At 43.2% G+C, this 13372-nt stretch overlaps 1 protein-coding gene and 1 non-coding gene across 6 annotated transcripts; both read right to left on the minus strand.

Moving 5' to 3' along the window:
• Positions 1 to 4: 4 nt before the first annotated feature.
• On the minus strand, positions 5 to 13267 carry LOC6736567 (prominin-like protein). 5 transcript variants are annotated; one of them, XM_016170330.3, is made up of 15 exons: positions 13163 to 13266; positions 12379 to 12537; positions 6135 to 6666; positions 5926 to 6073; positions 5739 to 5867; positions 5494 to 5681; positions 5267 to 5431; positions 5072 to 5202; positions 4681 to 5016; positions 4511 to 4620; positions 3502 to 4447; positions 3302 to 3441; positions 2795 to 2854; positions 2532 to 2705; positions 5 to 1476 (listed from the first exon to the last, which is right to left on the minus strand). In XM_016170330.3, the coding sequence occupies exons 3-15, from the start codon at positions 6535 to 6537 to the stop codon at positions 1365 to 1367; spliced, it is 3042 nt and encodes a 1013-aa protein (XP_016030156.1). In that variant the 5' UTR covers positions 6538 to 6666; positions 12379 to 12537; positions 13163 to 13266; the 3' UTR covers positions 5 to 1364. The 5 variants fall into 5 exon arrangements, with proteins under 5 accessions (XP_016030156.1, XP_016030153.1, XP_016030155.1 ...); XM_016170327.3 differs by lacking the exon at positions 2795 to 2854; XM_016170329.3 differs by lacking the exon at positions 12379 to 12537 and having other exon boundaries at positions 13163 to 13256.
• Positions 7447 to 7519, minus strand: Trnam-cau. The gene has a single exon. It is a non-coding gene; the product is annotated as a tRNA-Met (tRNA).
• Positions 13268 to 13372: the final 105 nt, after the last annotated feature.

The following is a 13372-nucleotide window of genomic DNA, read 5'->3' on the forward strand; positions in this document are numbered from 1 at the left end:
TCGCTTATTCGTACATAAAACCACTTGAAGTTTATTGACAAAATTTTGCAAACGACAGAGACAACCATCAACGGAGCTCGATGATTGACTGGCAACTGGGCTGGTTTCTTGTGTTTTGTATTTTCCGGGGTCTTATTCGATAATCTTTACTTGCGCTGGGCAATATTGATACATGGTTACTTGACTTAAGCGGAAATCATTTAATGTACGTCAAATGTAAAATACAACATACATCTTACTTGTATAATAATACTAAAAATTATGTAATTGTGTTATCCGTACAATATGCTCGCAAGTCTGTATATTTGTGTATGGTGTTGTTTATAGGTTTCTGGAAACTTACAGCTTGCCCTTAGTTCCTAGACAATACAATTGGAAACGTTTAAATGCTTAGGGGTTTGTTTTGCTCTTGTTTTGGTTTTCTCTTACTAAACTATGACAACGTGTTAAAATACGTGTTACTTTAAAGTATTTGTATCTCGAATCTGTGGCTGATTAGGGGTTTTATTTGATTGGTTTATCAGTGTCCGAATGCACAATTTGTCGGTTTTAAGGAAGAGTGTAGTATTGTGTATTGTTTCTAAAATAAATACATTAAATGCATTGAATAACTCCCAACTCTGTGCTCTGCTCTTTTCTAAATTAAAATGGCAGTTTTGGTATTTTGGATCATATTTTCTTTACCGCGATTTTGATTTCCGGGAAGTTTACAGATTCCATAAAGTTTTTGATCGGTTAATATTTATGTAGTTGCTTGCTAGATATTGATTTCTTTTCATATCATTTTGTTTTGTTTTCCTTTTTGGGTATGTTTTGCCTGCTCTGAGTGTGTGCATAATAAAATTATGAGATTCCTTAAAGCTTCTGCGGCCGTGCGACCCGGCGAATGGCCAACTTCTTCAAGGGACTCATCAGATCCGACGCCTGCCGCTCGGCCCTCTGGCCCAGAGTCTCCGGACTCCAGGGTTCATTAAATGCTTTGGCTGGGGCCATCCCCGCCGCATTCGTCCGTCACATCGTGCTCGTCTTTTGGCAACATTTTTTAAAGTAACTATAAATGGGTGTTTGAGAATTTTCGTATTTGCTTTCTTGCTTCGGCCCGCACTTAATATTAACTATGCGTTCGTTATTCTCCAGCTTCCAGGTCAATGGCAGATCTCCTGGCCGGGCCAAAGTGATAACACACGTGATGCTACGATACTACTTAATTAAATTATATAATTTCAGTTATTTTTTTGTATAGGCCTTTAACTAAAAGTACAGTCTCAGTAGGGGGTATATATGGGAAAGGGGGGCCGTGGGCGTGTGGGTTCAAAATAAAATCATCCATGTTGCCACCTCTCGAACAAACCGCCTCCGTCCGTCTAATCCTGCTCGGAGGCACCCGGATAGTAGTAGGGCGGCGGACGCTCGTACTCCGAGGATGGCGGCGCAGCTGGGGGATTGTGGTATCGTGGTGGCTCGTGGTCCCAGTGCCTGTGGATTGCAATTAAATCGAATTAGTCCATACGAAATATGCAGGGCGTATTAAATATTTATAGTGCGACCACTCACGCACAACACAGAAAAGAAACAGAAACACAGGAGGGCGCAGTAGCTGCGATTAATCAGATTAGTTGGTCAACATAGATCGAAGCCCGATACGGAGTTAGTGGCTCTTGGTCATGAAAAAGCGGGCATTTACCAGCGGGAGGCCATCGGTGGGCTTACTGGGAGGATAAGCTTTGAGTAATGAGCTGTGGGCTTGTCTGCTAAGAGATTGTGTCCAGAAGTGTCTTTAACTTTGGAGCAGCAATGTCGCAAGCTAATCCAATAAGCAATATGAATTCAATACACAAACATTTAAATGTTCACCGACTTGAGACTGAGTGTTTGCAGAAAAGAATTAAAAGTTTTTAAGAAAATAAACTGTTTACTGAAGCGTTTCAAGCAAATGCGTAGAGGTTTGTTTACTACATTCAGCAAGTCGGAAAAAACGAACAAATTAATAAGTAATATTAAAATTTCGCAAAGAGAAAACAGAGGGAAATAAGCAAATTTTTGATTGGGGTCTTCAGTCTCTTCACAAACAGTCGGAAATGTACTCGAATCGAGGCTGTCGGGGAAGCACACTGATCGAGTCTTTCAAAAGGCACATTACCGAGCAGAAACCAAAACCGCTTAGCATTCGGGCCATGCCTAAAAGAAACCATCTGCCGCCAATGCCTTTGGCCGAGTGCCATTGGTCACACCTTTGGCGCTAAATTAAACAAAATTAAAAATTAGCGTTATATAGCGATTTAGCAGCGGTCTAAACGATCAAGGGAAACTGGATATCGATGCGGTCAAGCTAATTAATTGTCAATACTAGGCAGCTGCAAGGCATTAACTATTATAAGATTATACTGGGGGATTTGCTAAAAACTTTCGTAATAATGAAATATTTTTTACAATATATTTTACTTATACCAATTATCATGATAGGAAAGTCTATTAGCAAGAGCTTAAAAGCAGGAGAGGGATTCGCTGGGTGGTGGAGGAGTATCACTTACGTTGGCGCCATGTCGTTGTAACGCATGCTGCTGCTGCCAGGAGCTCCATCGCCTCCGCCGCCACCACGGTCTCCGCCAGAGCGGTTGCCCCGCGAAACGCTGGGCGAGGCGTCCTCGAAGTAATCCTGCTGCTCACGTCGCCGCTCGTAGGCCTTGCGACGCTTCTTGGGAACGCTGCAAGAGGAGATGCAATGGGACAGTAGGACTTAGGATTAGCGAAAGTGCTAGCCAGAAAAGAGAGAGGTGACTGGATGATAGCTTACTTAGCCAATGGTACATGTTCACGATCACGTTCACTATAAGCATCGTACAGATAGTCGCTTCTGTGGGCGGCATGATTCGGGGTTAGCGGTGAAATGAGAAGAATGTGGACGACTTAGTTATGGTGCAAACTCTGAATTTTTTTTTTCGGTACATGCATACATTTATAAAACAAATACTGAAAGTTAATTTGGTAAAATGGAATCCAACCCAAGGTGTTAGTCTGTCTTGCTTTTGCTGGCGGAGAGATCACGATCTGACTTCTTTAAGGTCACCTCAATCTCGTCCCAGGAAACTGCACGTGCTTCGTCAGCTTGGATTGCATCTTCACCACCGTCACCGCGGGTGGGTGCCCCCGAGGGGCAGCCGCAATAAGCCTGCTGCCCGCCGGAGCAGGTGACTATAGGCGGTGGCACATACGGAGCACCCGTGCAAATAGGACAGCTTTGGGTTAGGCGGTTTAGCGGGGATGCCTGAAAGCTATAAGTAGTTCAAAGAAGTTAACTCACCCGCCCTCGACCACTCCAGCGGCTCCTACGGTAGCCAGGTAAGGATAGATTTTCTTGTAGAGGCACATCAGGCGGTGGGCCACGAACAGGATGGGCAGGAAGAGCAGGGCGCACAGCAGTATGCCTACCCAGAATCCATTCTGCAAAAATGATTTGCATTAAATTTGGAACCCTTTCATTGTTAAGAACTTATAACTCACAATGGGATCCACGATACGGTGGCAAATCAAATCGACTCCACGATAATATATGTACGACAAGGGTGCACAATGACCCACACTTTCGTTGGCTTCCTTTATAATCATATCTATGTAGTCGTCTATCATCTGGTCAATGGACTTCGTCAGATTGCCTCCTAGGGCGTTGATGTAGTCCTTGCCGCGCGTTTGGATGAACTGTTCAGAGTTGACGGCCGTGGCAGTGAGAATTTTGATTGTATTGGTAAAGTCGTGGTTCTCGTACGAAATTAACTCGTCGATCTTCTTTAGATTGGCCTTCATCTTCTCTACGATGCTCGTAAGCTTCGGTACGAAATTGCGATAGAAGGCCTTGGTGTTGAGGCCCTCATTCCAAAATGACACCTTGGCCCAGCCGTATGCCGGGTACTCCAGATCGTTGGATAGCTTGTACAGCTGCTCGGACAGGGCGTTCAGGTTCATGGGCGTGAACTGGGTGCACAGACTTGGCATGTACAGGGAGCTATGGTACTTCGCAAGCTTGCTCTCGCCCGCTTTGTTTAACTCGTCACGTTCTTCCTTCGTCAAGAGTACCACGGTGGACAGATCCTCGTCGAAGACCTTGATCGAATCTGTATTGTCCGGTGAGTGTGACATCACCTTTATGCGCGACAGATCGTTAATGTCATATATGTTATGCTGACGCATCATCTCGAAAATGGTCTGATTGGCGTGGCAAGCCCTGATTGCACTCGACATTTTTAGTGGTTGCACCGCTTCCTTGTTAGTTTCAGATGGCGGCAAATAGTGATTCAGATCTATAGACGCGTCCAGTTGCCGGAACAATGTGTTGTTCTCCTGATCTCTCAGTGGTGCACAGGCACCCTGGTAGGTAACCATGCCCAGCATAAAGTAGAAAAGTCCAACCAGTGCGATGAAGGAGAAAACGCAGAATATCAGCAGTATGGCTCTAAAAAAAGTAAGCATAATAATGAATCAATAAGCTGAACTGAATACGGTTAAAACTACTCACAGAAGCAAGCAGGTGGCTCCGGTGGACTTGCTGCAGCATTCATCACCATATCCAGTTCGTCGGCGCCCAAAGCAACCGCACAGTAGGGCAAAGATCAAAATAAAAAGTACCTAATTTAAGGGAATAGGTTAGTAAAGACTTTTGATTGGAATCATTAAGATCCGCCTTACCAGAAGGATAAGCAAGCACACAATTAGGCTGACAACGTTTCTATCATGGCCAAACCGCTCGTAGACGTCCTCAAATGACTTGGTCGAGTGCAGAGTTTTTAAATGGATATCACTTAGTACTCCCTCCACAATGTTGCGCACACTAGTCGCCTGTTCTCGGAAGATCGTCCTGCCCTTCGTTAAGTCCCGCATCATGGGAGGTACCACGAAAGACAGTTGCGTCTTCACCTTGTCGCTAACCTTTTTCAGACGCGAGAGTCCCCGTTGAGGTATAGCGTAATACTCATTTGCAACTATATTCTCCATTCCCTCTACAAATTCTTTGGTGTTCGGGAGCTAGAATAAGATGGGGTTAATAATTTTGTTGTTACAAATTGAGTTCCAGTCATACGTTGTCGAAGTGCAGGCACTGCGAGGAATCAATATGTTCGATATTGCTGCTAATCAGGAACTTCTGGCACATCTGCAGTTGACAGAGATTGGCTACTGCGAAGTTGACATCTCGTTTAATGCCACGGACGCCTGAAGTTAAATGAAAAGTTTCGTTATTTACTGCGGTCTGTTTGACTTTTTTAAAAGTCCTTACCATCTCTTAGTTGGGAGCCATAGAAGCGCAGATCCTTCTCCATCTTCTCCACTTGCCTCATCAGCTCCAGAGCCTCGGGCATGTTCTCCAAAACCCGCTCCATTTCTGCTAAGGAATTACTCTCCGATGTGTCGGAGAGATCCAAAAATATGTGCCGGTGAGCGTCTAAAAAAGATCATGAATGTTAAATAGCTAATCAAAGGATTGATATCCATTATTGTATTTACGGGTTAATTGATCAAGCACATGAGTCTCCATCTCTTCGTAGTTGTACATCATCAGATGGTAAACGTGATCGGCTACATCCTTCAGATAAGTGCAAGTGTCCTCGCTGCCGCGCTTCATTGTCTCGGAAGTCTCGGCAAAGCCGCTGTCAATCATTTTGTTGGTCACAAAGGCGATAATGATGCCAAAGCTACAGAAGACGGATCATTTCAAAAATGGCTTTTCTTTGTTAAGTGCCTTCACTTACATCAGTCCGATGATGAGGATCAACAGACAGATGCCACAACAGAAGCGTCGCTGAGCATCCTGTTTGCTCGTGCACGGAGGACATCCCTGTCGACATCGTCGGCAGCAACAGAAACAGCAATAGCAAACGCTGTGGTGAACAGATATTAGTTATCTACGTTAATTGAATCAACGGTCTTTAGACTCACGCAATGAACGGTATGACTATAATGAGCACCACGAGAATAAAAACCCAGATGAGAACCATCCAATAATGGGCGAATAGATCCCGCCAGTCATTCTCCTCCACCTTGGGACCCAAGCTCAAAGTGTCCGAGTTCTTTACCACAATGTAACCTGCAATATTAAGAGAAGTAAGTGTTCTATCCTTTATTTATCCTATGTGCACGTCACTCACCCTCCGGAATGGGTTCATCCCTATAAAGAACCTTGTCATATAGAAAGTGTGTAAAATTGAAAATAGGGTTCATAGCCGACGTGGGAGGTGGTGGTGCCTTTGTGTAGTTGGTCGTCGGCCGGTATACGGTGTACTCGACTGGTGGCCAATGGGGCTGGCCAAGCTGTTCGTGCGTGGTGCCATGGCCCACATATCCCTTGCGCCAGCTCCCGGGATCTTCATCACCCTGGGCGGTTGTGGGCCTGATCAGCGTGGCCAATGCGAAGCCGAATATGGCTACACTTAATCCACATATGGCCAGATAGGCTATCTGTCGCCTACGACGCTGCCGTCTCTTCCGGGATCGCATGGACTTCGACTTGACCGCGGCCAGAGGCTCGACTGTGGCAGCTACTTCGCCCATGGTTGACTGCTTTTCGAAGGACTTCTTGTCTCGGAGAAGCTTCCTCAAACTGACTAACGTGATGAGCTGCTGCTCTTAATCGTGTTCCCTTCGGTGTAGTAGCCCACACCCATTTCACACGTCAGTGGCCTGCAATCAGAAAAATAGAATACAAGATTAATTAAGGAGTTTCGTTTTAAGATAGAGCCATTCTTTATTGTCAGACACTCATATGATGATCTCAGCCTTTAGCGCTATCCTGTAAGTTTGTTTATCTTCTTAAGTGACACCTATCGACTTAATCTTTAATCTAAATTTCTTTCCTTTTTTAAATGGAAATGGGTGAGACAAAGAAAGAGCTGAATGAATTAGACTATTCGAGGACAGAGCAGAGCTCACACCCTAATGTGGCAGTAGCATGTCCTCGTCCAATAAGAAATGCTTGGCCGGGGCAATAAAATATATTTGTTTCTTGGTGTGTCCAGGCAAATGGGGCATAATCCCATCACAGGCATTGGATAGGATTGGTTCCACATTGCAACGCGCACACAAACACACACCCAGAGCCAATCTCACATCCACTTGACATCAATTAAGGTCAATAAAAGCCGAGAAGATGACAATGGGTTGAGGCATTTGCTGCCCGAGAATGCAAGCCACTGGCGATACAAAGGACTGAGCTTCGGCTTTGGCACATTGCCCACCGTTGGCAGGTGTTATCTCTCTGTCGGGGAGGTGAAAGTCCCTTTGGCGTCGGTTGAATGCACTTGCCGTAGATCATGAGTCACCAGCTATGCTCGGAAGCATTGCGTGCGTCGCCTTGCATAATTACCCAACTATCAAATTACTAGCTTGAAGAAATATTCTAAATAGGCAAAACATTTGCAATATTTGCAATGGCAAAATAAAAAAGAAAACAAAAAATGTACATGCCCCGAGTGAGGCTCGAACTCACGACCTTAAGATTATGAGACTTACGCGCTGCCAACTGCGCCATCGAGGCATGAACACGTTGCCGGCCAAAAGCAAACTTGTGCTAAAGGTTCCTATGTCTGCGAGTCCTAACTGCATAAATAAATATATTTACGTATGTTTTGTAGGTAAATTTGTTGGAAGGAATGATGTGTCTGTGCGACCTGTTTGTTTAAAATTATTAGATAAGGAACTTTGTAGTCTAGTCTTATCGATGTCGAATCTGAAGCGTTATCTTGTTGACGCCACTCGAAAAGTGTTTAAATGTGTAAATCACATTAAAAATGAACACATTTGATTCTGTAAAGCACAGGTAATTAATCAATATTTGATGTCAATAATGTCCCTATTAAATGTACACTTTTAAATGTACTTGCATTAACATTTTATCATCGCGGGAAATGTTGCAATACTTTATTACATCCTCACCATTTATATGATCGTTTTAAGAACTTTATAAAACCCATAAAAAGTACTGCGAATTTTGGAATAAAAATATTTGAGTACTTAAGCACACACAACAATATTGGTCGGCAAGGGCAATTTATGATTTGCGTTTATAATTTATAATTTTTTTATACAAGGAATTTGCTGACGGAGCTTGCATTATCCGATCGCACTGCCTACTCACTATCAACTTTGCTCATATTTCCAGCATAGATCCAAGAATACGAATGAGTGTGCTCATTTGATACCCGCCACTGGCAACTGTAAATTTATGGCCATCGAGGCGAGCAACAGAGCAACAAGCAGCAGTTACACTCATCGACTGTCTTTGCACCACAACAGCCATAGACGGACAAAGAAATCGACAAGTTTATTGAACTCTGTGGGCGAGTGGACAAGGGAAGCGGCCAAGGGTCTGCCCCTCGGCTCGGTGGCTTTCCATGGCATTATGCTTTATAGCCTAGCCCTTGCGCCCTGGCCCCGTTGTGCCGCCAAACGGCGACAGAATGTAGTGTCGCAACACTATACGTATTTATATACACATTCGGAGCACTGCAGCAATGCCGCCTGCTTATCTCGAGGTTGCCCCTCTTTTCTTTACGAGCATACCCTGCTTACTTTCCGGAAAGAGCTGGATTACCAGACGTGTTGATGGCTGTGTAAAAATAGACGTTTCTGCGGACTGCACCTGCTGACAGGGTCTTAATGGCTGTCCAAAACAAGCGAACGACAAGTGTTTGGTGTCAATTGCGTATACGCCGCGTTGTCTGGCTGGGAACAAACTAAAGGCGCTGGAAAACCGATGCTCCATTTGCTGCGTTGCCACCGCTACTGTGCAGAAAATTCTCTATACCCCCATGGTGGGGCAGCCTTTGAACGGCCTTGACACGCGCTACGCTGCGGGCTGCGAACCAGAAGCTGCTCCTGCCCGAAGTTTGCTGCCATTCCCCTACTCGAAAATCTCACTTAGAAGGGAGCTCGCAGGACAATCGCAGATGCTGAGTCCCAAGCATAGCCAGAGGTCGCGTCTCCCCAGCAATTTAGAGAAAACAAAACAATTTGCAGCCTCGGCTTTGCGGGAGGACATCATGGCCATCAGGAACATGCGCAGTGCGAGGCTGCAAGGATGCTGCACTCCCTCGAACAGTGGGCGGAACAGGCAAACGCTCGGCAAGGCCACACGCAAAATGCCCTTAATTCCGGTTAGAGTTCAGTTTTACACAGCGGAAAATGCGCATAATAAACCACACTGTATATATAGAATATTTAAATATATGTACAAACAAATATCGGACACAATAAACTTCCAAAAAAAACTCTGCAATTTTATGGACAGCTGCTTTAAGTAAATACGATAGCTTTCACATTTGCATTTGTTTAAACATTTGTTTTTATAACTGTTTTTCTATAGAATCGAAGAAAATATAAAAACACATTCTAAATAATTTCTATGCATATATTTCCCACAAAATCATTTAATATGAAAAATACCAAACTTTCCGGAATATAAAAACCCTGCTATGGCATGCAGGAGGTAAACAACTAAATTAAATGAAAAATTCATAGTGGGCATACCGACCAATAGAATTTTTATTATTATTTGGAAAATGGCTATAACGCCAATGCGAAGTAATGCTAATAATCGGGTAATAAAATGTACACAATTCTCGGAATTTGGGATCCAAATCTTATAAATTGCCAACAACACGAGTCGTAAATTGTTTTTTAAATGATCTAGACTTTTGAAAGTAACAAGATCCAGACACAACTCTAATAAACTTGCTAGATTAATCAACTTTACTGTCTATTTACAAATAACAATACAACCAGAGCGATAAAAGGTATACAATCCGCAATCTGTTAATTTGCAGAACAAACTCTGCCGTAGAATGAATCAAAATAAATCAGATTGTTCAAGCTTTAACGAGCTGTTACGAATTCAATATACCCATTGTCGTCAGTAGGTATTTGATATCGCAATACAATTTCCCTTTTAAGTAACATGAGTCAACAACAGATCGCAACAAAGGCAACAATCCATTTCATGCAATTGAATGGCTTGTCTGTTCCAAGCCAGCTGATTGAATCCAACTGGTTTTTGCGCCAACGAGAGAAAGTTGACAAAGTTAAGCAAACAAACTTATTTGGCGATACCCGTATTGGGTCACAGGCACGGACCAATAGAACGAGTGGCCACTGTATCTGCGGAAACGCCAAGTGCAAGGTACTTCAAAATCTGCTGGCGGCTAAATCAGCAAAAAGTGGAATCCGAACACGATAAACTTAATGACGGTACCTGACGTCGGTTGCTTATGGCTTGTATAAACAAAAGAATTAAATACAAAGTGAAGGTTGCATTAATAACAACAATTCCCCCCAACCCATCCATACAGAGCCACAATCAATGCCAGAAAGAAGAAAAATGGCTGAGTGGTAAATAAATATTTGAAAGAAATCCCATGAACGTAAATCGTCTGCAGTTATTATTGGAATGTATACTAGAATAAATAGGTTTTATGACGACCAAGACAGCAATGACCACTGCTGATAACTTGGAATAATAAGTGGACTAGCAGTTGTCAATTTGAAAACGTTTTCTTATAATGTCACAGTTGAACATATTCCTGCAATTATCAAGTAATGCTGTTCTCAAGAACTCCGAGAGTTCTACGAAATGGATGCCAATAAGATAGTTTGTATATAGAACATAAGTATATAACACCATTGAACTTTACTGATTTACGAGGCCGGAAAAAGAGTCTAAATCAGAGATAACCAACGATGGCACAATGACCCAGAGTCATCTTCAAATTCTAAGTGGGATGTATGTGATTAATCAGTTTATAAATATAAACTTTTCCCCAGAAAAGTGCAGCTAACTTTGCGACCGAATTGAGAACACACACTTTGCAGCATCTACATCTTTTCATTTCGGACCGCCTCCGCCAAGTGACATCCACATCGAATTTGGAACAGCCGGCGGTGAGGCGGAGTCCATGGACGGCGGTTCGAGGCGAAAGACATCGCAAGAGAACAGGTTGCCCTGCCGATGTAGTGAAGTCGTGCCAAAGCAAAAACTCGTTTCTCGTGACTGACTCACTCCCCGATAAAAAGCGCAGAAATGGGCTAATCACACAAGCAGATACAAAGTAAACTTCTTTAGATGAAAACTGAACTGAACTGAACGAATCCAAACAAAGGAAGTCGGAGAAAAGGGGCGGAAATGAACTGAAAAGTTATAAAAAAAGGTGCAGACGATCGAGAAGTAGGAAGAAACGGAAGCCATGTACACTGACAGAAACCAAAGATGCTCACGTGCTCGCAGATGCATTATATCATCTTGAATCTGGAAGTTGAGTCAGCTTCTTTGCTCAGCGAATCTGATATGAAGGTTGGCAAATTTGTTGCCAGCTTATCCAATCGCTTATCATATTGTAAACGTTGGATGAACTTGTGTTCATTTTCCGTTTGTCTTCGGATTTCGAAGGCAGACCAGCGTCATAAGTTCTCCATTTGCGTTTGGAGTATTTGATTAATGATTCTGAACTCTGCGCTTATCTCGGCGTTTTCATATAGATAAATACTGGTACAGTGTTTATTCGTATGTTTATAACTTGCAGCTGGGATTTATCATTCTACATATCTTGTTTATTAGTGCTATTTGAACAAGTGGCTTTATATTTAATTATTTATAATCAGACTTGTCATTCTGAAAACGTTATCGTATTTGCATTTGTTTATTTTTGGAATTTGAGAATATTTTAGAATTTTGCATAACAAGCCGCTTAGTCGGTTGGAATCATCATGTTTGGTTTGCTTTAAATGTTTTTCTAACTTTATTCGCTTAGTGTTGAAAGTCATCTGAGCTTTTTATTTATTTTGTTTATTTTTTCTCGGCTCTAATTCGGGTTCATATTTCGAATGAAATCTACAAATGCTTCCCCTTTTTGTAAGGATTAGATTTATAATTCTGCCTATTCAAGCTAAAACTATAACGTGGGGCTTTTTTCAGAGTCTGCTTCCGAGTTCTGCAAAGTGTGTGGCTGGGAAATGATAGAATAGACCCCGAAACTCTATAAATACACGGATTCCGCTCGGCTGGGTGTCGTTTCCACCACACGCACTTGTGTATCTCAGGTCAGGGATGTGTGGCACATATCTACACCGATATATATATAGTGTATATACATCTGCGGGTGCGTGTCTATGTCTGCGGGAGTTCCTTTTTTGAGTGTTTTGTTGGGATGGAGCAATTAGTGCAGTGCCGCGTATTAATTATGCACACCGCCAGGTGGGAATTCTGGGCGAGAAGGGTGGGTGGAGCATAAATTTCGAGACAGGAAGGGCGCTATACCCACTAATTCGACACCGCAAATTGAATAACTCGCTTCTCGGGCTGGGTAAATTGAAATAAACAGCATAAATGAGCCGACGGACACTCACCAACATCGACGACCGCCGCCTAAGCCAATTAAGCTGGCTGTTGGACTCGGGCTCGTGAAAGATGATGATGATGCGACGGGGCGTCCAAATCCAATTAGCCGTAGGATCCAGCGATCGGTGGCAGTTTCAGACTTCCAGGCTCGTATCCCCCAACGGATGCTGGAAGGGAAGCGGAGGATTACGTCGCCGGACTTTCAATAAAACACCCAATTTGGACAGCTAAGAGTGCAGCTTTTTCAACTTATAAAAATGACTTGAGCTTCGTTTTACAAAACTAATGGTTGTCCGTGTTTTCGAGATAAATCGTGTAAAATTCCAATCGAATTTCGGGTAATATTAACAGATAAATCAAAACCGATGGGAAAGTTCGTTGAACAAAGAAAAAACAACAAAATTAAGGTCGCTGGTGCAACGCGGATTTCCCACTTTTCCAGCTTCCAGTGGCCCTTTTGGCCTAATTGGAGTTCTTGGTAGCAAGTTCCATGGAAAACATGGATATTTATTAAACCCTAGTAATTCTGTTTAAGCGATTTCAAAACGAGCACGCACACACATGTTGTACATATACATATATATATATATTTAGTTGGCGTTGTTTTTGTATGTATCACTGCACTGCACCGCCCTTTCGAAACATTCTGCTCTTTGTTTGCCAGTTACACCTGGCGTTTGTTGTGATTTTCACTCGCTTTTCATATTTTCCCGTGGCAGTAGGCGTGGCCAATCGGATTTCAGTCACGCGAAGGCACGCTCCATTCAGACTAGATCCGCCCCGGATGTTCACCTTTTCTATTCAAAATTTATCCGATCGAAAAACTTCGCATTTCAAAGAGTTCTGGACCAGTGTGACCGTGCGCGGAGCTAGGGAATACCCGTTCGTGGCTTAGATAAATGCGCAAAAATACGCCGAAATTAAATACTGAATGCATGCCGGAAAACAGACGGAGCCCTGGAAGAATACTACAAAAATCCGTTAACCGGAGACACAAATCAT

Source organism: Drosophila simulans, chromosome 3L (assembly GCF_016746395.2).
Source record: "Drosophila simulans strain w501 chromosome 3L, Prin_Dsim_3.1, whole genome shotgun sequence".
NCBI classification, from domain to species: domain Eukaryota; kingdom Metazoa; phylum Arthropoda; class Insecta; order Diptera; family Drosophilidae; genus Drosophila; species Drosophila simulans.